Raw genomic sequence first — 24,806 nt, forward strand, 5'->3', positions numbered from 1 at the left:
CCCCACCCGGCCAAAAAAGGGCTGGGGTACCCCTGAGCAAGGTACCCAACTCCCAATGCTCCCCGGGCGCTACTCATTGCAGCAGCCCACTGCTCCTAATTCTAGGATGGGTCAAATGCAGAGAATATCAGTCAGTCTGAGACTGAGAGTAATTTCCCTAAGGGGATTAATAAAGTATCTAAAATTAAAAAAAAAAAAAAAAATTAAGGGAGAGGAAGCAAAAGCGAGGCTGCAGGGCCGGCGTGCTAGCGAAGCTACGGAGGCAGCCTGTTAAAGCACCGCTTCCTAGTGCTTTGCTCACCAACGCCAGATCCCTAGTCAACAAAACGGGCCAGACCTGGAGGTGTTCAGTGACAGTGTGCTGAGCTACATTAAACACTGCACAGACACTGTTACAGTTGAGAAACACATCCACTCCCGTGGTAATGTAGTGCTTGGAGAAGCTCATCGGGAAGCACATCATGACCTTCATCCCCCCCCTTGTTCAACACACACCAGTTTGCCTACAGAGGACTCCATGCTGCCCTGTCCCACCTAGAACATCAGGGGAGCTATGCACGGATGCTCTTTATAGACTTTAGCTCTGCTTTTAACACCATCCTCCCCCACAGACTGGTGACCAAGCTGTCGGACATTGGACTACCACACTCCACCTGCCTCTGGATTAAGGACTTTCTGACAGAGCGCATCCAGAGGGTCAGAGTGGGCCCCCACCTCTCCACAGCCATCAGCCTCAGCACTGGCTCACCACAGGGCTGTGTGCTGAGCCCCCTCCTTTACACACTCTACACCCCGACCCACCACAGCAACACCATCGTCAAGTTCGCTGACGACACCACAGTAGTGGGGCTCATCTCAGGGGAGGATGAGTCTGCCTACAGGGAGGAGGTGGAGCGACTGACAGCGTGGTGCCGCGACAACAACCTGCTCCTGAACACAACCAAGACCAAGGAGCTGGTTTTTGACTTCAGGAAAAAGAGACACAACATCTGTGGTCTGTGTGGAGAGGGTCTCATACTTCTGCTTCCTGGGAGTTACCATCAGCGATGGCCTGACCTGGGGACTTCACACTGTAGAGCTGGTGAGGAAGGCCCAGAAAAGACTCTACTTCCTGAGGGTTCCCAGGAAAAACAACACTGCAGAGAAACTTCTGGTGTCCTTCTACCACAGCCCTGTAGAGAGCATATATATATATACATGTGTATATATACACATGTATATATATATACATGTATGTACATATATATGTGTATATATGTATATATATATATACATACATGTATATATATGTGTATATATACACATATATATATACATACATGTATATATATATGTGTATATATACACATATATATATATATACATGTATGTACATATATATGTGTATATATGTATATATATATATACATACATGTATATATATATGTGTATATATACACATATATATATACATACATGTATATATATATGTGTATATATACACATATATATATATATACATGTATGTACACACACACACATTTATATATACAGTATATATATACATATTACTTTTTTGGTTCTTTGTTTAATTTTCCTTGTTTCCTGTTTTATTTTGTAGTTCTCCTTTGTTTAACGTCAGAGATATAAAAAGATTCTATTTTATATCTTTTATTTTGCTGGTATGTCAGCTAATTAAGCCCCCCCCCCCCCCCCCCCATGCTTCATTTATTCCAGTTTGATTCTAATTATGTGTTCATCACAGAATCTCACGCTCTGTGCTTTCACATGAATGTCATTTATTTCTCATTAAAGTCTTTTATTGTGAAATGAGTTTTCTCTCTCTGATGTAAACACAGGTTTCTGTGAGTGTCACAGTCGCAGCCATAACAATGTTACATTAAAATTAGATAACAAATTATTTCTTTCTGTGTTTCGATCCACAATTTTCATTTGGGTTCATCCCTACTATGAATGGATGAAATAATCCATACATATTATTATTATTATTTTTGTTATCATTATTATTATTATTATTAGTATTATTGTTATTATTATTATCATCATAAATAAATCAATAATTAGTTTCAGACCTAGTTTGTCTTATAATAAAGTTAGCGATTCATTTAGTAATTGATTAATAGTTGATTTTGAGATTTCTGTGGAGCTTTTTAACGTTCACTGATGCATCATTCATTCATTCATCCAGAGACAGACACAGAGACAGAGACTGAGTCAGAACAAGGCCACCTCCCCCTCCTCTACCTGCTGTCCCTGGTGGACGGTGCTAACTTGGCTCTGAAGTGCCTCGGCATCTCTCCCTCCCTCCCTCTCTCTCTCCCTCCCTCTCTCCCTCACATGTGTGTATTTGTGCCTGGGGCGAGTTGGGCGCTGCAGCTGTGTCCACCCCCGCTCTACCTTTGGTGTTGGACGCCCTCAGGCAGGAAGAGAGACAAACTGTTTCACTGTGGTTTCCTGTCTCTGCGTCTGCTGACAATCCAGCAGGCTGCGGGGGGGGGGGGGGCAGCACTGAGGGAGGGAGGGAGGGGGAGGGGTCAGCGGCGTGGACACCCACCTCCCTGAGCTGATCAGATGTCTGCACTAACCTGTTTCCTCACACCTGTACGAGTCTATGTAAACCATCACACACTCACTGCCCCCCCCCCCCTCACCCTCTGCCTCACACACTGAAGCTGCCAGAGGACACTTCACACTGTTCAAGTCAAGTTTAGACAGAAAACTAAAACCACAACAGGCTTCAGAAAAAAACTCTAATTTATAATAATCTACACATTATATAGAATCTATACATTATGTGGATTCTATACATTATATAGAATCTATTCATTATATGGATTCTATACATTATATAGAATCTATACTTTATATGGATTCTAAACATTATATAGAATCTATTCATTATATGGATTCTATACATTATATAGAATTTATTCATTATATGGATTCTATACATTATATAGAATTTATTCATTATATAGAATATGTACATTATATAGAATCTATTCATTATATGGATTCTATACATTATATAGAATCTATTCATTATATAGAATCTGTACATTATATAGAATCTATTCATTATATAGAATCTTTACATTATATGGAATCTATTCATTATATAGAATCTGTACATTATATAGAATCTATTCATTATATAGAATCTGTACATTATATAGAATCTATTCATTATATAGAATATGTACATTATATAGAATCTATTCATTATATGGATTCTATACATTATATAGAATCTATTCATTATATAGAATCTGTACATTATATAGAATCTATTCATTATATAGAATCTGTACATTATATAGAATCTATTCATTATATAGAATCTTTACATTATATGGAATCTATTCATTCTATAGAATCTATTCATTATATGGATTCTATACATTATATAGAATCTATTCATTATATGGATTCTATACATTATATAGAATCTATTCATTATATAGAATCTGTACATTCTATATAATCTATTCATTATATAGAATCTGTACATTATATGGAATCTATTCATTCTATATAATCTATACATTATATAGAATCTATTCATTATATAGAATCTGTACATTATATAGAATCTATTCATTATATAGAATCTTTACATTATATAGAATCTGTACATTATATAGAATCTATTCATTATATAGAATCTTTACATTATATAGATTCTATACATTATATAGATTGTACTCTCTCACACACACACACTGACCTGATCTGCAGACGTTGGTCTCATGAGTGAAACTCTGTGGTATTGTCGTCGTAGCAGAGCACACACAGCGTCCAGACGACCCTGAGCAAACACACACATTTATTAGTATTAGTATTATAACCAGCAGGTAACCAGGTAACCAGGTAACTAGCAGGTAAGTGCTCACCTTGATGGGCGTGTACCACTTGTGTTGGGGCTGCTGCTGAACTGGAGCTGGATTTCTAGGACGCTGGACCATGGGTTCATCTGTTTCCTCTGGAACTGTCACCACAGCGTTCTTAGCTTTCTCCAGCCGAGCCCCCTCCTCTGTGGAACCTTTCTCCCCCCAACGCACCTGAACACACACACAACACACACCTGAACACACACACAACACAGACCTGAACACACACACAACACACACCTGAACACACACACAACACAGACCTGAACACACACACAACACACACCTGAACACACACACAACACAGACCTGAACACACACACAACACACACCTGAACACACACCTGAACACACACACAACACAGACACCTGCTCTTCTTGTCTTGTTCTTCTTCTCCGCAAACAGGAGCAGGAGCTTCAGAGATGAAGAGTGCCCAAACCTTAACCCAGGTAAACAGAAAGACAAGCAGCAGCAGCAGCAGCAGCAGCAGCAGCAGCAGCAGCAGCATCATCATCAACAGCAGCAGCAGCATCATCATCAGCAGTAGCATCATCATCATCAGCAGCAGCATCATCATCATCATCATCAGCAGTAGCATCATCATCAGCAGCAGCATTCTGGGAAATCCCTGCAACTTCCTCCAGGAAGTTGAGAAACTGAGAAACAGAAGGAGGACGAGGAGGATGTGTCACGTTTACAGCGACGCTCCATCCTTCATCCCTGCAAACACTTGATTCTATCAGACCTGGACAGACGAGGACACAGAGACATGAGTGGACAGACGAGGACACAGAGACATGAGTGGACAGACGAGGACACAGAGACATGAGTGGACAGACGAGGACACAGAGACATGAGTGGACAGACGAGGACGAGCTGTCACAGAGACATGAGTGGACAGACGAGGACACAGAGACATGAGTGGACAGACGAGGATGAGCTGTGATAGACATGAGTGGACAGACGAGGACACAGGGACAGGAGTGGAGTGAATGGATGGTGGACATTTCTTGGTTTCATGTATACAATCTATAGATTCATGTTGAAAACACAGCAGGTAAATCTCTGGCGTGAGTGGGTGGGACTCTCCTGCAGGCTCCGCCCCCCCCCCCCCCCCCCCCCCCGCTCGTGTAAGAACGATGAAAAGTGACCTCTGACCTCCATCCGTTTGATTCCTCCGGCTCCTCGGCCTCCGTAGTACGACGCGTCCACTGTTGGCCATTTGCTCTTTGGCAGAGCCTCGGGTTCCTGAGGAAGACGAGGATAAACACACGTGTGTGTGTGTGTGTGTGTGTGACTGTTTATTCACACTGTCATAAACACACATGTGCTGTTGATTCACTCTGTCACATTCATCACTGAGTCATTTCCTGTGAACAGTAAACACGTTCAGATGTAAATAAAGAACACAAGTTTTTAACTGAAGAAAGTTTAGCTTAGCTTAGCATCAGGACTCAACAGAATCATGTTTTCACAACAAACGTGAAGTTTTATTATTCATGTGATCCATCTGTGATTACTCTGCACAGCTGACTTTCCTCCTGTAGCTAATGCTAAGCCAACAATTATCCAAGGACAAATACTGAGCTAGCTCCCCTGAAGCTAGTGCTAAGCTAACCTCTCTCCTTGAGTTAACACTAGCCTAATTCTTCTGAAGCTAGTGCTAAGCTAACCTCTCTTCTGGTGTTAATACAAAGCAAACTCTGCTGAAGCTAGTGCTAAGCTAATCTTCAGTAGTTAGCTAACTACAGAACCTGAGGGTCAATATTCTCCAGGGGCTAATGCTAAGCTAACTGTGTTTAGTAAAGTAAAGTTAACTTCCTTGCTCAGTTTTGGCCCCGCCCTCTACACACACACACATTAGCTTCTAGCTTGTTTTTTTCTAGCCGGAGCCTGAACTGAGACACGTATATTCAGTGTCCCTAATGCTAAGCTAGCGCACATCAATAATCCTTTCATGTGTTTTTGTAAATGTGTGAATGTTCACACTCACAGGAGGCGGCGGCCGAGAAGGAGGCAGCGGTGGAGGCGGGTCTTTGATGACCTGGATAAACAGAAGAGAAAAAAAGAGCATCAGCGCTCACACACACACACACACACACACACACACACACACACACACACACACATTTTCCCTCGTGCAAAATCAAGAAACGCTGAAAAACAAACTTGTTGACGGGGGAGAAAGCGAGGGAGTGCACAGGGAGAGCGACGACGCCCGTTTAGCGGCTAATTAATTGAACGAGATTCAACGACGACCGGCATCGTAAAGTCCTGAGGAGTTAATTAACTCCAACGAGAGGAGGAGGAGGAGGAGGAGGAGGAGGAGGGGGAGGCACTGAGCCAACATACACACACACACAGTCTCAGCCGTGTCATTAGTATTGTTTTTAGTGGATCTGTCTGTCTGTCTGTCTGTCTGTGTTTCTGCCAATATGACCAACAGAGGGCGACAGAGGCTTGTTGCGTGAATGAAGTGAAGTCTGCCATCTCTGATTGTTTATTTATGAACAAAAGAGACTCTGCGATCTCTACGTCACATGATCACGTCTTTATCTCACTGTCACACTGACATCTGTAAACCACTCACTCTCCGACACCAAAGTCCAGAGAGGACATTTTTAACTTTCCTGATTTTAACTGCTGCTCCTCTGCTGCCTCGTGTGGTCACGTTGTGTCACTGTTGATCTATTATATCCATCTATCTATTATATCTATCTATCTATCAATTATATTTATCTATCTATCTTTCTATCTATTATATCTATCTACAGTATCTATCAATTATATCTATCTATCTATTATATCTATCTATCTATCATATCTATCTATCTATTATATCTATCTATCTATCTATCATATCTATCTATTATATCTATCTATCTATCTATATCTATCTATCTATCTATCATATCTATCTATCATATCTATCTATCTATTATATCTATCTATCTATCTATCATATCTATCTATTATATCTATCTATCTATTATATCTATCTATCATATCTATCTATTATATCTATCTATTATATCTATCTATCATATCTATCTATCATATCTATCTATCTATTATATCTATCTATCTATTATATCTATCTATCTATCTATCATATCGATCTATTATATCTATCTATCTATTATATCTATCTATTATATCTATCTATCTATCTATTTATTATATCTATCTATTAAAATGAAGAGCGAGGAACAGCCTCTCAAACTCAGGAAGCTCCGCCTCTCAGAGTTTACTCTCCAAACAAATGATAAACAAAGAAAAAATGATGGTTCCACAGCTTGTTTGACCTCTGTGCTGGCACCAGGCCATGTGTGTGTGTGTGTGTGTGCGTGTGTGTGTGTGTGTGCATGTGTGCGTGCATGTGTGTGTGTGTGTGTGTGTGTGTGTGTGCGTGTGTGTGTGTGTGTGCGTGTGTGTGTGTGTGTGCATGTGTGTGTAGCTGGCAGACTGAGGGTTTAAATATTAACAAGCCACACATGGCCCTCCTCTTGTGCTGCGTCCCTGGATGGAAGCAACAGCAGCTCCCTCCACCAAGACAAACACGTCGTGGTCCAGACATGCTGCAGGGGGTTTACATTTTAATGCCTTTGTTGGTTTTCCAAAATATGCTTCCATCTCATTCTGGACCAGCTCCCTGCAGGTCCACAAAGCCAGGTGATGGGGGGGGGGGGTTTATCAGATGTGAGTAGAAAAGGGCCGGGGTGCACCATCTGCAGCCCCCCCCCCCCCCCCCCCTCCTCTGTGTGTGTGTGTGTGTGTGTGTGAATGGTTGAGACACAAGGTGAAGTCTTCACTGAACATCAGGAAATAAACTGAGATTTAAATCTGTGATTTAATGAAAACAAAAACATGTCACGTTTGAAATCCAAAGTTCAGATTGACCTCAGTGACACAAAGTGACCACACGAGGCAGCAGAGGAGCAGCTGTGTGTGTGTGTGTGTGTGAGTGGTTTACAGACGTCTGTCTCACAGTGAGATAAAGACGTGACCATGACGCAGCTTTCATGAACTCTTCAAAAACAACGTGTAATGTTCCTTTAATGAGACTGAAATCCTCTCAGAAAAACAAGGACGCTTACGTTTGTCACTAAAGACGAAAACAGTCTGTTTGACAAGATTATAGAAAATAATGTACGTATTTTAATCTGCAGCAGGATTTAAAAGAGATTAAAGTAAGTGTGTGTGTGTGTCAGGTGAGTCCAGCACTCACACTCCTCCTCCTCCTCCTCCTCCTCCTCCTCCTCATCGCTGTCATGTTTATTTGTCTCTTCTCATCCACAGGAAGTAGTCTCTCTCTGACTTCCTGTTTGAGGTTCTTCCTGTGAGTGTGGGTGTGTGTGTGTACATCCACAAACCCACTGAAAGTAAACTGCCGGTTTGTGGTTGAAGCAGGTTTTTACAGAGTTTCCCTGAACGCGTCGTGCACTGAAACCACTTCCTAAAACATGTTTACATTTAAATAAAAAAAACTTCCTTCATATGAAACAGGAAGTTTGTTTGCAACAGATCAACGACTGAATATTACCACACGAGATGATGATGATGATGATGATGATGGTTATCATTATAATGATAATAATGATCATTATTATCATTATAATATGATTATTATGAGGATTATAATTCTTACTGCACGTCATGTAACACGTCTTATGAAAATAAAGTGTTGAGGTTAGAATGAGGACAAACACTGAGGGCGTCACACGGTGGCTCAGTGGAGAGTCAACAGTTGGACAGTTCGGACCCAGGTTTGACCCCAGGCTGTTTTTTTTAAAATGATCTTTTTATTTAGAAAGGCAGATTTGCATCACATCCAATAAATACAACCTTAGTCATTCAAGGTCATAGGAAAGGATGGACGAGAAAGTCCTGATGATTTTGTCCACAGACCACTTGTGATCTCGTTGAGAACAATAACAGAACGAGCACAAGACATCACATAAGAAAGAGGGCACGAGTTCAGTCAAACCAAATCAGATCGGATTGCTTTCACACACACACGTGGACAAAATTGTTGGTACCCTTCGGTTAATGAAAGAAAAACTCACAATGGTCACAGAAATAACTTGAATCTGACAAAAGTAATAATAAATAAAAATCCTATTAAATTTAACCAATGAAAGTCAGACATTGCTTTTCAACCATGCTTCAACAGAATTATTTAAAAAAATAAACTCATGAAACAGGCCTGGACAAAAATGATGGTACCCTTAACTTAATCTTTTGTTGCACAACCTTTTGAGGCAATCACTGCAATCAAACGACTCCTGTAACTGTCATTGAAACACTCCAGTTGTCTCAGGTTTGAAGGGTGCATTTTCCAGACAACATGTTTCAGCTCCTTCCAAAGATGCTCAATAGGATTTAGGTCAGGGCTCATAGAAGGCCACTTTAGAATAGTCCAGTGTTTTCCTCTTAGCCATTCTTGGGTGTTTTGGGTCATTGTCCTGTTGTAAGACCTATGACCTGCGACTGAGACCAAGCTTTCTGACACTGGCCAGCACATTTCTCTCTAGAATCCACTGATAGTCTTGAGATTTCATTGTACCCTGCACAGATTCGAGACACCCTGTGCCAGATGCAGCAAAGCAGCCCCAGAACATAACAGAGCCTCCTCCATGTTTCACAGTAGGGACAGCGTTCTTTTCTTTATATGCTTCATTTTTCTGTCTGTAAACATAGAGCTGATGTGCCTTGCCAAAAAGTTCCATTTTTGTCTCATCTGTCCATAGGACATGCTTCTAGAAGCTTTGTGGCTTGTCAACATGCAGTTTGGCAAATTCCAGTCTGGCTTTTTTATGATTTGTTGTCAACAATGGTGTCCTCCTTGGTCGTCTCCCATTAAGTCCACTTTGGCTCAAACAACGACAGATGGTACGATCTGACACTGATGTTCCTTGAGCTTGAAGTTCACCTTTAATCTCTTTAGAAGTTTTTCTGGGCTCTTTGTTACCATTCGTATTATCCGTCTCTTTGATTTGTCATCAATGTTCCTCCTGCGACCATGTCCAGGGAGGTTGGCTACAGTCCCATGGATCTTACATTTCTGAATAATATGTGCAACTGTAGTCACAGGAACATCAAGCTGCTTGGAGATGGTCTTAGAGCCTATACCTTTAACATGCTTGTCTATAATTGTCTTTCTAATCTCCTGAAACAAGTCTTTCCCTCGCTTTCTCTGGTCCATGTCACCAACCAGCACAGTGACTACCTGTAGCCCTATATATAGGTCTGACTGATTACAAGTTTGTAGACACCTGTGATGCTAATTAGTGGACACACCTTGAATTAACATGTCCCTTTAGTCACATTATTTTCAGTCTTTTCTAGGGGTACCATCATTTTTGTCCAGGCCTGTTTCATGAGTTTATTTTTTTAAATAATTCTATTGAAGCATAGTTGAAAAGCAATGTCTGACTTTCATTGGTTAAATTTCATAGAATTTTTATTTATTATTACTTTTGTCAGATTCAAGTTATTTCAGTGACCATTGTGAGTTTTTCTTTCATTAACCGAAGGGTACCAACAATTTTGTCCACGTGTGTACTCAGTCTATTTGGACCACAATGAGGGAAACATGAATCCATAATCCATTCATCAATGGTGGGTGGTTCAGTACAGTCAGCATGTTTACATGAAATACATTTGTCATATGTTTGTGTAAGATGATCCCAGTGAGGTCTTATTGCCTGACAGTCCCAAAACATATGAACGTGGTTTGGCTTCATTCCACCCACAAAGTCTCCAACAAGCGTCCCCGTTGCCCTGATGTCTTTTCTGAATAGGTGAAATAAGAAATGTTGCCAGGTGTTTGATCCGGTGGAGAATCATTGTTGATGTGTGATCATTACCTTTCCTTCTTTTTCCCATGTTGTGTGTTCTCTGGTTTAGATCATTGTATGGCATTAGAGAACTTCATGTTCTCAAAGATCATGTTGTTGCCTGATGATAAAAATACCTCCATCAGCCCTGACTCACCTTTTGCTAACAGCTCATTTTTTTGTTTTTTTGTTAAAATAGTGTCTCACTTGTCCATGATCCTTCGGTAGGTCTTCAAAACTCTGAAATGTCCCTTTGTGGACAAATGAGTACTAGGTAGTTAAAGCAACCACCTCATCATTTTCGATGCTTCAGAAAGCTGCCTGTTACAGAGTCTTCTGGGATTTCCTGTTCTACTTGTCATTTGTTATCACATCGTAGGGCAGTTATTGGGATTTATCACCGTGCCTTCTACAGGCAGACTAAAGGCCTCAGCTGGATGTAAGCAGAGAAGGCTCATTCCACCTTTTTCTTTTCTTAATTGCAGCGTCTTAAATTGAATTCTGGCCTTTTTCCCTTGCCATAAATACCTCACTATCATTTTATCCCATTCTAAGAACTGCTTAGATGGTATTTCGACTGGCAAACACTGAAAAAGGAAGAATATTCATCCTGATTCTATCCGGGAGCTTCAACTGAAAAAGGGAATAACATTCCATCTATGGATCAGACCTGTAGTTGATATCATACAATCTGGAGAAGTTTGGAGGCAGTGACACCCCCAAATGTTTGATGGAGGGTCAGAGTGAAATGTTAACACTTGAGTGTCTTATACTTTAAATCGTCAGCAAATAGGGCCCGATTTTGCCCCCCTGAAGTCATTGTTACCCCCTTTATATCTGATCTCTGCCTGATCCACTGACTCATGGGTTTTCTAAACACGGCAAAGAGGACACACTTGTCTCGTTCCTCTTTCCAGAATGAATGAATGGGTTAGATCTCCACTGATTTGAAGTCTAGCTGTTGGTTTGTTGTAAAGTGCTGTAAATGTGTCACTTCTAGTTGTGTGGAAGCACTTTATATAAAAATGACCACCTCACTGATTCGAATGCTTTCTCTGCATGGAAACTCAGTATCAGTGGGTCAAAGCCAGTCTGGTCCTCATGTATTAATATGAGTTCCATTCTTTTAGACAATATGGATGTGAATAGTTTAGAATCATTATTCAGAAGAATTACAGCACGATAATTCCCACATTCCTCAGGTCTGACTGAAACCATTGCCTCCTTCCATGTTTTTGTTTTCCAACGTTTTTAATAATGTTGGAATGATTTGATTTTGCATGATTTGTACCATTCAGTGGGAAAAGCATCTGTCCCTGGAGACTTCCCCCCGTTCATTCTCCTGATTGCTAATTGAATTTCTTCTTTTGTTATTTTACATTTGGATCATCAGTGATCTTTGGGAGATTTATCAGAGCATCAATCTGGTTGTCGTTGGGAATATAATGTTTTATAGTATTTTCGGAAGCACTCTTTTTCATTTGTTGCCATTTGTTTTTCTCATAGTATTGTTGCTTTGTAAAAAGAAGCTTTTTATTTCATCTATTTCCTTTTTCAGTTTTATAATCTTACATTTGTCTAAATCTTTCAGTGTTTGTTGCTTCATTTTCTTCTCATATGAGCAGATGGCTATTATTTGACCCCTAATCATCCCAGAGGAGAGGTGGAGTCACTTCTTCATTATCGTTATTCTCCAAATACAACTGAATTTCACCTTTCAACTTATCTTTAATAATTGGGTTATTCAGAATGTTTGACTTCTTCTTCTTCTTCTTCTTCTTATTCAGATGGAGTGACATATAAACGGGACCATGATCTGAAATAGTACTGGTCTTGTTTCACACGTATCCACCCAGAAAAGATCTCCTTTAAGGCTGAAAAAGTAGACCTGGTGAACGGTCTCGGCTCGTCGGGTTAATCTCTCTCCACACGTCCACAATCCCAGTGTTTAATCTTCTGCTATTGGCGTTTGCGTCCGATTTCCCGTTTGATGGGTCAACTCTCAGATTTAATGGGATGTTAAAATCTGCGCCACATTAACATCCCTTGACTTTTTGTTGTCATTAGATCAACTATATGTTTTAGAAGGACCAGCCACGTTAAGGAGACTTCTCACTATTCTTCTATTAGACCTGTAACATATCGTTATCTTAGTTTACAGCACTGGATATCAGAGTGGCCTCTCCTCTCCGCTTCACATGTTTAAATCCTGATTTATTCAGAGTCAGTGAGGTGTGACGCCTGTAAAAAAAGCCACATTCATATTAAATCATCGTGCCACTCAAAAACCTGGTGTACTTCCACCTCCCCGCAAGAACCGACAGGGAACAAACAACTAACATGTTAATAAACATCCAAGTGAACACAATTTGTCCGTGTGACTCCTTATACAGGGTTCTGTTAACTGAGCCTGCTGAAGAGGTCGTGACCTGCGACAGTCGCATACAGGAAAAACCAAAAATCCAAAGGCCCAGAACCAACCAGTCTATTCGATAGTGGATCTCCACCAATTCCAGCCATAGTACAGTTGACTCCGCCGTCCTCGAGCTGTGGGTTAAATCCTTCAGGTCCCGGAGGGGGCCGGTGATGGTCTCCTGAAGGCTCGAAGCTTCCCCTCGTAGTTAGAATCCCGCCCGGTTGTGCCCTTCATCGCTCATCTGTCCACTCTCTTCCGTGAGCGTCTCTGGAGGTCTGGTGGTTGTCACGGTGTAGCCTCTTCTCAGCAGGTCCTCTGATGCCTCCTCTACAGTATCGGGTTCTGGTTCCGTCGTCGTGTCGCACGTGCAGCCTGGCAGGGAAGAGGGTCTGGAACTGAACTTTGTTTTCCTTCAACACTTTGTGGATCTCTGTATATTCTCTCCGTTTTTTAAGTATTAGAGGTGGATAGTGGTGATTCAGGTTTATGTGGTTTTCTTGCCAGGTGAAGCCCTCCTTCTGCCATGATTTGATGAGTAATGTCTCTTTGGTTTTAAAACTTAAAAACCTAATTATGATGGAGCGTGGCGGCTGCGGTCCCACCGGCCGGTGAGTCCTTTGAGTCTGCAGGTTGGACATGTCTTCAGTCAGTTCCAGACCCTCACGGAGTAAATTTTCCACAAATGAGACCATCGTTGTTGATTCTCTCTCGGAACCCTCCGGCACCCCATAAATCCTTATGTTCTCGCGTCTGGAGCGACTCTCCAGATCCAGTAGCTTTAGCATAGCCGCGATGACTTCCTCTGTATTTTGTATCGTCCAGTCTGGTCTTCACCTTTCCAATTTCTGCTTTTGTCTCCAATTGTTCTTGATTTTCTTGGCGAAAGCCTCTTAGTTCTCGCAGAATCAGAATCATTTCTCCGCACTGCACCGCGTTATTCGCTAGCTTAAGCGTGTTGGCTGCTAATGTTGCTGTCCTGTCTTCAGAGGACGTTTATTGCTCAAAGTGGAGTTAAGGGTTTTATCCCGTCTTATGGTTTTCTTCATGGAATGGATTACTCTTTGAGATTTGTTGTTTGAATGTAAAGTGCAATACAAATAAAATCTATTATTACTATTTATATTATTATTATCATTATCATTCATTATTATTATCATTACTATTATTATTTTTATTATTATTATTATTATTATTACTGTTATTATTATTATTATTATCATCATTATTATAACTGTTATTATTATAACTCTGGCTCAATCAGGAGCTCTCCTGTCTTTCCTTTATTATGATCATATTTATGTTTGTACTTTTAAGAAAATAAAAGTCGTCCTGGTCTTTAAAGCTGTCACAGTCTCTACCATCATCATCATCATCGTCATTGTCATCATCATCGTCATCGTCATCATCACTCACCAGTGTGCAGCACAGAGGCCAGAACCACCACATGAGAGCGAGAGCGAGGAGGAGGAGCAGAACCAGGAAGACGATGGCAACTACCAGACCATCAGACTGAAGAACACACACCACACTCATCAATACACTGATCGACACACTGATCGACACACTGATCAATAGAGAGTATGAGAGGTGAACTCACACAGGTGGATGCAGAGATGGTGAAGGCAGAGGAGATGAACGTCTTCCCGTTGTTGAGGCTGATGAGAACGTCCATGGATCTGAGACATGATCAATCAATCAATCAATCAATCAATCAATCATCTTTTTATTGAAAATAAAAAAATATCAATTACTTTATTTAGCACATTTTTACTTGAAAACATTTAGAGATTTTCCTGTGTGTCTGTGTGTGTGCGTGTGTGTGTCTGTGTGTGTGCGTGTGTGTGTCTGTGTGTGTGCGTGTGTGTGCGTGTGTGTGTCTGTGTGTGTGCGTGTGTGTGTCTGTGTGTGTGCGTGTGTGTGTGTGCGTGTGTGTGTCTGTGTGTGTGCGTGTGTGTGTGTCAGTGTGTGTCTGTGTGTGTGCGTGTGTGTGTCTGTGTGTGTGCGTGTGTGTGTGTGTCTGTGTGTGTGCGTGTGTCAGTGTGTGTATTTAGAGCCTGAGGCGTCACCGTTGGCTCTGATTCTCCTGTGGTTCACAACAGATGAGCAAACACATCCTCTGTCCACAACTGAACCAGAACCAGAACCAGAACCAGAACCAGAACCTGATGAAGTCGTTCCTGTTCCTTTGTTGTTTTTTTATTCTCACACACTGATTTGAATTCTCGTGAACTTTTAAAATAATTAACTTTCTATGACGAGAACAAAGATGTTTTAAATAAAGTTTCTTTGATTCAAACACATTCAGAGAGGAATAAAAATCAATCATTTAAAGGAACAACTTTCACTCAGTCACTGACAGAGACAGTGATGAGCTGTTGAGTGCTTCATGTGTTCACCAGCTCAGAACCAGACCTGGTCCCAGCGCTCGTTAGAGTCCGACTGTGACACTGAGTTCTGATGAAGGTCCACAGCTGCACGCGGTCACCACGGAGACCGTAATGGATTTTAAAAGTTTCACTTCAAGACGACACAAGTGACGACAATGAATAATTCACTGCTGAGCATATGTGAGTGAGTGAGTGTGTGTGTGTGTGTGTGTGCGTTCTTCAGATATTGAAGAACACGCTATGTTTGAAGTGAGTTTTTACTTTATTTTGAAAGGCAGAGGAACAGGAAACAGCTGTGATGTCATTTAAAAACATCGTTTGATTCATTTCATCACAAACTGAACATTTAAAGTCGTTTATTAACCACGATAAATAACTTATGAACACATGAAAGTGTTTGTGATTCATGTCTGCGACGTTTCCACCAGAGAAAGACAGGTGGACAGACAGTGAGACAGACAGGTCTCAGTCTGTACCTGCTCTGCATCACAGGTGTGGACGTCTCTGTCCTCAAACACCAGCGCAGACACTTAACCTCCACGGGTGCCGCCGTGCAGGGGAGGAGGCGGGGCCCGGGGAGGGGAGGAGGCGGGGTCCGGGGGGAGGGCGTGAGCAGATGCCAGTGTTTGAGGCCTGATGTCGCAGCTGTCAGCACAGATGATGTCCCACAGAGTCCTGGAGTCTGGTGGACACGCCCCAACACGGCGTCTGGAACATGTTCCTCAGAATGTCACATGTGTGAGGTCACGACAGGAAGTGCCGAGGAGGCGGTCCCAGGAGAAGAAGAGGAAGCGTACGCTGAAACAGTGATTCTTCTGCGGATGAGTGAACGAGTGAATGTTAACAGTGATGGAGCAGGACGAGACAGATGGACGGACGCGGAAGTCTTTCCTCACAGATGGTCGCATCCTCGGAGCGCCGTGAATTATTCAAGCGGGAACGCGGGAACACATGAACACGGGAACATGAGAACACATGAACACATGAACACATGAACACGGGAACACATGAACACATGAACACAGGAACATGAGAACACATGAACATATGAACACAGGAACACGGGAACATGAGAACACATGAACACATGAACACGGGAACATGAGAACACATGAACACATGAACACGGGAACACGGGAACATGAGAACACATGAACACGGGAACATGAGAACACATGAACATATGAACACATGAACACGGGAACATGAGAACACATGAACACATGAACACAGGAACACGGGAACATGAGAACACATGAACACATGAACACGGGAACATGAGAACACATGAACATATGAACACAGGAACACGGGAACATGAGAACACATGAACACGGGAACACATGAACACATGAACACGGGAACATGAGAACACATGAACACATGAACACGGGAACATGAGAACACATGAACATATGAACACAGGAACACGGGAACATGAGAACACATGAACACATGAACACAGGAACACGGGAACATGAGAACACATGAACACGGGAACATGAGAACACATGAACATATGAACACAGGAACACGGGAACATGAGAACACATGAACACAGGAACACGGGAACATGAGAACACATGAACACATGAACACGGGAACATGAGAACACATGAACATATGAACACAGGAACACGGGAACATGAGAACACATGAACACATGAACACGGGAAAATGAGAACGCGGGAACATGAGAACGCGGGAACATGAGAACACCCATGACACATGAGACAGTGGGCGGCGGCTTCCACTTTGACCTTTGACACACGAGGAAAAATCCCCAGTGAACAGGAAACAAAGAGACGTTTATTTAATATTATTTGATATAATAATAAAGATGAGAGTTCACAGGTAAATGTTTCCACTCAGATTTAAAGTGACAGATAATCTGATAATCTGACGTGAACTCATCATCATATGAAACATAATCTGCTCCAGAGTTGAAACACCTGTCCATGATAATCTGACATTTCTGACGGGATTAAATCTGTTGTTTTTTCTGTTTGAAGTCTGGGATTAAAAATAAATAAACAAAGTGACGTCGAAGTGATTCCAGGACATCATGTGACACAGATCCTCACGTCGTCCCCACGTCTGTCCTGCGTCGTCCTCGTTTACGAACATCAACCCACGCAGGCCGTGACCAGCAGGAGGCGTCGTCACCTCAATATCAACTGCACTTGTTTCAGCACAGAAGCACTTTCAAGCACTTTCAAGCACTTTCAAGCACTTTCAAGCACTTTCAAGTTCGTGCATGTGTGTGAATGTGTGTGTGCGTGCGTGTGTGCGTGTGTGAGTGTGTTTGTGCATGTGTGTGTGCGTGTGTGTGTGAGTGTGTTTGTGCATGTGTGTAAATGTGTGTGAGTGTGTGCGTGCGTGTGTGTGAGTGTGTGCATGAGTGTGTTTGTGCATGTGTGTAAATGTGTGTGTGCGTGCGTGTGTGAGTGTGTGCGTGCGTGTGCGAGTGGGTGCGTGAGTGTGTGCGTGAGTGTGTTTGTCATGTGTGTAAATGTGTGTGTGCGTGTGTTTGTGTGAAAGTGTGTGGGTGCGTCTGTGTGAATGTGTTTGTGCGTGCGTGTGAGTGTGTGCGTGGGTGTGTGTGTGTGCGTGTGAGTGTGTGCGTGGGTGTGTGTGGGTGTGAGTGAGTGTGCATGCGAGTCTGTGTGTGTGTGTGCGTGCGTGCGTGAGTGTGTGTGTGTGAGTGTGTGAGTGAGTGTGTTTGTGCGTGTGCGTGAGTGTGTTTGTGCATGTGCGTGAGTGTGTTTGTGCATGTGTGTAAATGTGTGTGTGCGTGCGTGAGTGTGTGTGTGTGCGTGTGTGAGTGTGAGTGTGTGAGTGCGTGTGTGTGTGCGTGCGTGTGTAAGTGTGTGAGTGTGCGTGCGTGTGTGTGCGTCTGTGTGAATGTGTTTGTGCGTGTGTGTGTGAGTGTGTGCGTGTGTGTGAGTGTGCGCGTGCGTGTGTGTGTGAGTGTGCGTCTGTGTGAATGTGTTTGTGCGTGTGTGTGTGTGAGTGTGTGTGTGTGTGTGTGTGTACTCACTGTCCCTCCTCATACAGTCTTGGAGCAGGACACAGCAGATAATCACTGCGAACCACACTGGGTTTATTATCTGTAAACAACAACAACCATTTATTAAAACACTGACACTGAGTACAGACTCACTCAGGTGACATGTGTACATGTTTACATGTTTACCTTTGATCACCACTGACATGCAGCACACCCACAGAAAGCACAGAAAAACATTCTTATGTTCACCAAACACAGACGAGTGCCAGCTGTAAACATTGTTAAGCAGCATGTGCTCGACAGCAGAGACTCCACAGATTCAGCAGAGACTCCACCGATTCAGCAGAGACTCCACAGATTCAGCAGACTCCACAGAGTCAGCAGAGTCTCCACGGATTCAGCAGAGTCTCCACAGAGTCAGCAGAGACTCCACAGAGTCAGCAGTCTCCACAGATTCAGCAGAGACTCCACAGATTCAGCAGAGTCTCCACAGATTCAGCAGAGTCTCCACAGAGTCAGCAGAGACTCCACAGTCAGCAGAGACTCCACAGATTCAGCAGAGACTCCACAGATTCAGCAGAGTCTCCACAGAGTCAGCAGAGACTCCACAGAGTCAGCAGTCTCCACAGATTCAGCAGAGACTCCACAGTCAGCAGAGACTCCACAGATTCAGCAGAGACTCCACAGATTCAGCAGAGACTCCACAGATTCAGCAGACTCCACAGATTCAGCAGAGACTCCACAGTCAGCAGAGTCTCCACAGAGTCAGCAGAGACTCCACAGTCAGCAGAGACTCCACAGTCAGCAGAGTCTCCACAGATTCAGCAGAGTCTCCACAGATTCAGCAGAGTCTCCACAGAGTCAGCAGAGACTCCACAGTCAGCAGAGACTCCACAGATTCAGCAGAGACTCCACAGATTCAGCAGACTCCACAGAGTCAGCAGAGTCTCCACGGATTCAGCAGAGTCTCCACAGAGTCAGCAGAGACTCCACAGTCAGCAGAGTCTCCACAGATTCAGCAGAGTCTCCACAGAGTCAGCAGAGACTCCACAGTCAGCAGAGTCTCCACAGATTCAGCAGAGTCTCCACAGATTCAGCAGAGACTCCACAGTCAGCAGAGTCTCCACAGATTCAGCAGAGTCTCCACAGAGTCAGCAGAGTCTCCACAGAGTCAGCAGAGACTCCACAGTCAGCAGAGACTCCACAGATTCAGCAGAGTCTCCACAGAGTCAGCAGACTCCACAGATTCAGCAGAGTCTCCACAGATTCAGCAGAGACTCCACAGTCAGCAGAGTCTCCACAGATTCAGCAGTCTCCACAGAGTCAGCAGAGTCTCCACAGAGTCAGCAGAGACTCCACAGTCAGCAGAGACTCCACAGATTCAGCAGAGACTCCACAGAGTCAGCAGAGACTCCACAGTCAGCAGAGACTCCACAGATTCAGCAGAGACTCCACAGAGTCAGCAGAGACTCCACAGTCAGCAGAGACTCCACAGAGTCAGCAGAGACTCCACAGATTCAGCAGAGACTCCACAGAGTCAGCAGAGTCTTGACAGATTCAGCAGCAGCAAAACGAGCTGTCAATCACCCAGATTGCTGGAGCTATGGTCCTGAACATTGTTTCTGACGCTCCAGAGAAAAATATTATAAATATTATTATAATATAATATTGATTTTTGGAATATTTTTTTTAATTGAAAACAAGTTTTTATGAGACCAATAGTAAGATGTAAATAAAATTAAATGGGTTCAATCATTTTGTACCCACAGTAATCTTAAATGGCACAGATAATGTCCACTCATGGAAGTTTAAGCTCCTAATGCACATTTTTAAAGGTGATATTTAGTTTAAAATGCAAGAGGAAAAAATCCTTGATTGATGGTGGGTCCCATCTGCATTTACTCTGGCACAGTGGCATCTACAGTGAAACTGATCTCACAAGTCTTATCTTTATTTTGAGACCAAGCTCATTCACAGAGATAGATTGTATTTAGTTTGTGCATGTCATTTTCAAACAGGGACCCCTGTGTGTGTGTGTGTGTGTGACTCACTGATGGTCTGTTGGTCGATGATGAAACTACACATCACTCCTTCACTGCTCCGTCCCTGAGTGAATCCGTTTCCTCTGAGGACGATGTCGAAGGTTTCTGAGCAAATGTAACACACATTTTTTAAAAAGCAACATTTTTAGATATGTGTGTATATATATATATATATATATATATATATATATATATATATACACACACACATATGTGTATAAATATACAGTATATATACATATATACACACATATACACATATATATATATATATATATATACATATATACACACACATATATGTGTATATATATATATATATTCATTTAGCAGACGCTTTTATCTAAAGCGACTTACAATAAGTGCATTTAAACATTTGGGTACAAATAAGATCTAGAAGTAAGTAAGAGCTTCAAGTAAGCCAAACTATGAAGTGCTAGTCATAAGTGTGACTAGCGACTATATACATATACACATATATATATATGTGTGTGTGTGTATATATGTATATATACATATATATATTTATATATATGTGTATATATAAATATACAGTATATACACATATATATATATATATATATAATTACAGTATACTGTATATATTGTATAATATATAACATTCCTGAAGAAGAAGGAGGAGGAGGAGGAGGAGCCAAAGATTCCACTGGAGTGAGAAAAGACTCACACACACACACACACACACACACACAGGTTCTGAACTCACCGTTCACACAGACACTGGACGGTTCCACAGTCAGAATCTCTGTACACGAGCGCTTTAATATCTGCAGGAGACACACACACACACACACACACAGATTATCTGTCTCAGCAGCAGCAGCAGCAGCAGCAGCAGCAGCAGAATACATAAATAAACAGAGAGATGGTTATCATGTCTGTCAGGTTTAGAAAACAGCAGATCACGTGACAGACTGAGCGCTGATGGCAGCACAAACAGCAGCTGTGTCAGCCACAGCGGACACATTATGCACGACTACGTTACAAACCTGCGGGATCTGCATTAACATATAAAGAGGCCTGAGCAGAGCAGCGCTGTCACAGAGCGCCATGTCAGCGAGCATCCACACACCACAAATATGCAAATGTCACAAAGACAGGAGGAAGAGGAGGAGGGGGAGGAGGAGCTTTGGCTGCTTCAACATCTAACTAGAAAATTCTGCCGTGAAATTTTGTGAAATCAACCTTTGAAACTTAGACAGCGACTGACTCACAAGCCCCTCCCCCTCCTTATGCCCCTCCCCCTTCCAAACACCTGTGCCTATCTGTCCAAAAGTGGTGAAAAACAGAGAAAACAACGTGTTTTAAAGTCGTCGTTTTGTCAGAGCGGTTGATGACAGAGAGTAAATGTTTGGTGTGTGAGCGTCAGGAGGCTTTAAGCCACGCCCACATTTACATCTGTGACCAACGGCTGAGAACTGACAGAGAAACGACACTTTTAACATCACCCTTGTCTTCATTTTAAAAAACATGGGAGAGAATGTTTGAGCAGAACTGTAACCATAGCAACGTGTTTGTACACAAAAGTTTGTGTTTATTGTCATGCGTCACTAACGGTGCAATACACACTCATAAAATCTGAACACGCCGGAAAAAAAATACAAAACGTAAACTGCGATTGTTTAAAAACCGTAATATGTATCAAAACTTTGACTTAGGTGAGAAAGCGTGACTTTAAAAACACGTAAAAAACATACGTGTGACTTAAAAACACGTAGAAAACAAACACGTGACTTTAAAAACACGTAGAAAACAAACGCATGACTTTAAAACACGTAGAAAACAAACGCGTGACTTTAAAAACACGTAGAAAACAAACGCGTGACTTTAAAAACACGTAGAAAACAAACGCGTGACTTTAAAAACACGTAGAAAACAAACGCGTGACTTTAAAAACACGTAGAAAACAAACGCGTGACTTTAAAAACACGTAGAAAACAAACGTGTGACTTTAAAAACACGTAGAAAACAAACCTGTGACTTTAAAAACACGTAGAAAACAAATGCGTGACTTTAAAACACGTAGAAAAGTAACGCGTGACTTTAAAAACACGTAGAAAACAAACGTGTGACTTTAAAAAACACGTAGAAAACAAACGCGTGACTTTAAAAACACGTAGAAAACAAACGTGTGACTTTAAAAACACGTAGAAAACATACGCGTGACTTTAAAAACACGTAGGAAAACAAACATGTGACTTTAAAAACACGTAGAAAACAAACGCGTGACTTGAAAACACGTAGAAAACAAATGCGTGACTTTAAAACACGTAGAAAACAAACGCGTGACTTTAAAACACGTAGAAAACAAATGCGTGACTTTAAAACACGTAGAAAAGTAACGCGTGACTTTAAAAACACGTAGAAAACAAATGCGTGACTTTAAAACACGTAGAAAAGTAACGCGTGACTTTAAAAACACGTAGAAAACAAACGTGTGACTTTAAAAACACGTAGAAAACAAACGCGTGACTTTAAAAACACGTAGAAAACAAACGTGTGACTTTAAAAACACGTAGAAAACAAACGTGTGACTTTAAAAACACGTAGAAAACAAACGTGTGACTTTAAAAACACGGAGAAAACATACGCGTGACTTTAAAAACACGTAGAAAACAAACGCGTGACTTTAAAAACACGTAGAAAACATACGCGTGACTTTAAAAACACGTAGAAAACAAACGCGTGACTTTAAAAACACGTAGAAAACAAACGTGTGACTTTAAAAACACGTAGAAAACAAACGTGTGACTTTAAAAACACGTAGAAAACAAATGCGTGACTTTAAAACACGTAGAAAACAAACGCGTGACTTTAAAACACGTAGAAAACAAACGCGTGACTTTAAAACACGTAGAAAACAAATGCGTGACTTTAAAACACGTAGAAAAGTAACGCGTGACTTTAAAAACACGTAGAAAACAAACGCGTGACTTTAAAACACGTAGAAAACAAACGCGTGACTTTAAAAACACGTAGAAAACAAACGCGTGACTTTAAAACACGTAGAAAACAAACGTGTGACTTTAAAAACACGTAGAAAACAAACGCGTGACTTTAAAAACACGTAGAAAACAAACGCGTGACTTTAAAAACACGTAGAAAACAAACGTGTGACTTTAAAAACACGTAGAAAACAAACCTGTGACTTTAAAAACACGTAGAAAACAAACACGTGACTTTAAAAACACGTAGAAAAAAAAAAGGGTGACTTTAAAAACACGTAGAAAACAAACGCGTGACTTTAAAACACGTAGAAAACAAACGCGTGACTTTAAAACACGTAGTAAACAAACCTGTGACTTTAAAAACACGTAGAAAACAAACGCGTGACTTTAAAACACGTAGAAAACAAACGTGTGACTTTAAAAACACGTAGAAAACAAACGTGTGACTTTAAAAACACGTAGAAAACAAACGCGTGACTTTAAAAACACGTAGAAAACAAACGCGTGACTTTAAAAACACGTAGAAAACAAACCTGTGACTTTAAAAACACGTAGAAAACAAACACGTGACTTTAAAAACACGTAGAAAACAAATGAGTGACTTTAAAAACACGTAGAAAACAAACGCGTGACTTTAAAACACGTAGAAAACAACGCGTGACTTTAAAACACGTAGAAAACAAACCTGTGACTTTAAAAACACGTAGGAAAACAAACGTGTGACTTTAAAACACGTAGAAAACAAACCTGTGACTTTAAAAGCACGTAGAAAACAAATGCGTGACTTTAAAACACGTAGAAAACAAACGCATGACTTTAAAACACGTAGAAAACAAACGCGTGACTTTAAAAACACGTAGAAAACAAACGCGTGACTTTAAAACACGTAGAAAACAAACGCGTGACTTTAAAACACGTAGAAAACAAATGCGTGACTTTAAAACACGTAGAAAAGTAATGCGTGACTTTAAAAACACGTAGAAAACAAATGCGTGACTTTAAAACACGTAGAAAAGTAACGCGTGACTTTAAAAACACGTGGAAACAAACGTGTGACTTTAAAAACACGTAGAAAACAAACGCGTGACTTTAAAAACACGTAGAAAACAAACGTGTGACTTTAAAAACACGTAGAAAACATACGCGTGACTTTAAAAACACGTAGAAAACAAACGTGTGACTTTAAAAACACGTAGAAAACAAACGCGTGACTTTAAAAACACGTAGAAAACAAACGTGTGACTTTAAAACA

At 41.5% G+C, this 24,806-nt stretch overlaps 1 protein-coding gene across 4 annotated transcripts in view; it reads right to left on the reverse strand.

Annotated features, from left to right (window-relative positions):
- antxr2a (ANTXR cell adhesion molecule 2a) overlaps nucleotides 1-24,806 on the reverse strand; it is a 46,068-nt gene that overhangs the window by 7,143 nt on the left and 14,119 nt on the right. The window contains exons 9-17 of one of the 4 annotated variants that reach the window (XM_058636373.1): nucleotides 21,313-21,373; nucleotides 20,595-20,690; nucleotides 18,574-18,643; nucleotides 14,744-14,822; nucleotides 14,560-14,655; nucleotides 5,885-5,935; nucleotides 5,050-5,139; nucleotides 3,894-4,061; nucleotides 3,728-3,808 (exon numbers count right to left, since the gene is read on the reverse strand). In XM_058636373.1, coding sequence (XP_058492356.1) covers nucleotides 3,728-3,808; nucleotides 3,894-4,061; nucleotides 5,050-5,139; nucleotides 5,885-5,935; nucleotides 14,560-14,655; nucleotides 14,744-14,822; nucleotides 18,574-18,643; nucleotides 20,595-20,690; nucleotides 21,313-21,373 — 792 coding nt within the window. Of the gene's footprint in view, nucleotides 1-3,727; nucleotides 3,809-3,893; nucleotides 4,200-4,234; nucleotides 4,548-5,049; nucleotides 5,140-5,884; nucleotides 5,936-14,559; nucleotides 14,656-14,743; nucleotides 14,823-18,573; nucleotides 18,644-20,594; nucleotides 20,691-21,312; nucleotides 21,374-24,806 lie in introns of those variants that run through there. The other 3 variants (XR_009241136.1, XR_009241135.1, XR_009241137.1) reach the window with 3 other exon arrangements.

Source organism: Solea solea, chromosome 8 (genome assembly GCF_958295425.1).
Source record: "Solea solea chromosome 8, fSolSol10.1, whole genome shotgun sequence".
Lineage (NCBI taxonomy): Eukaryota > Metazoa > Chordata > Actinopteri > Pleuronectiformes > Soleidae > Solea > Solea solea.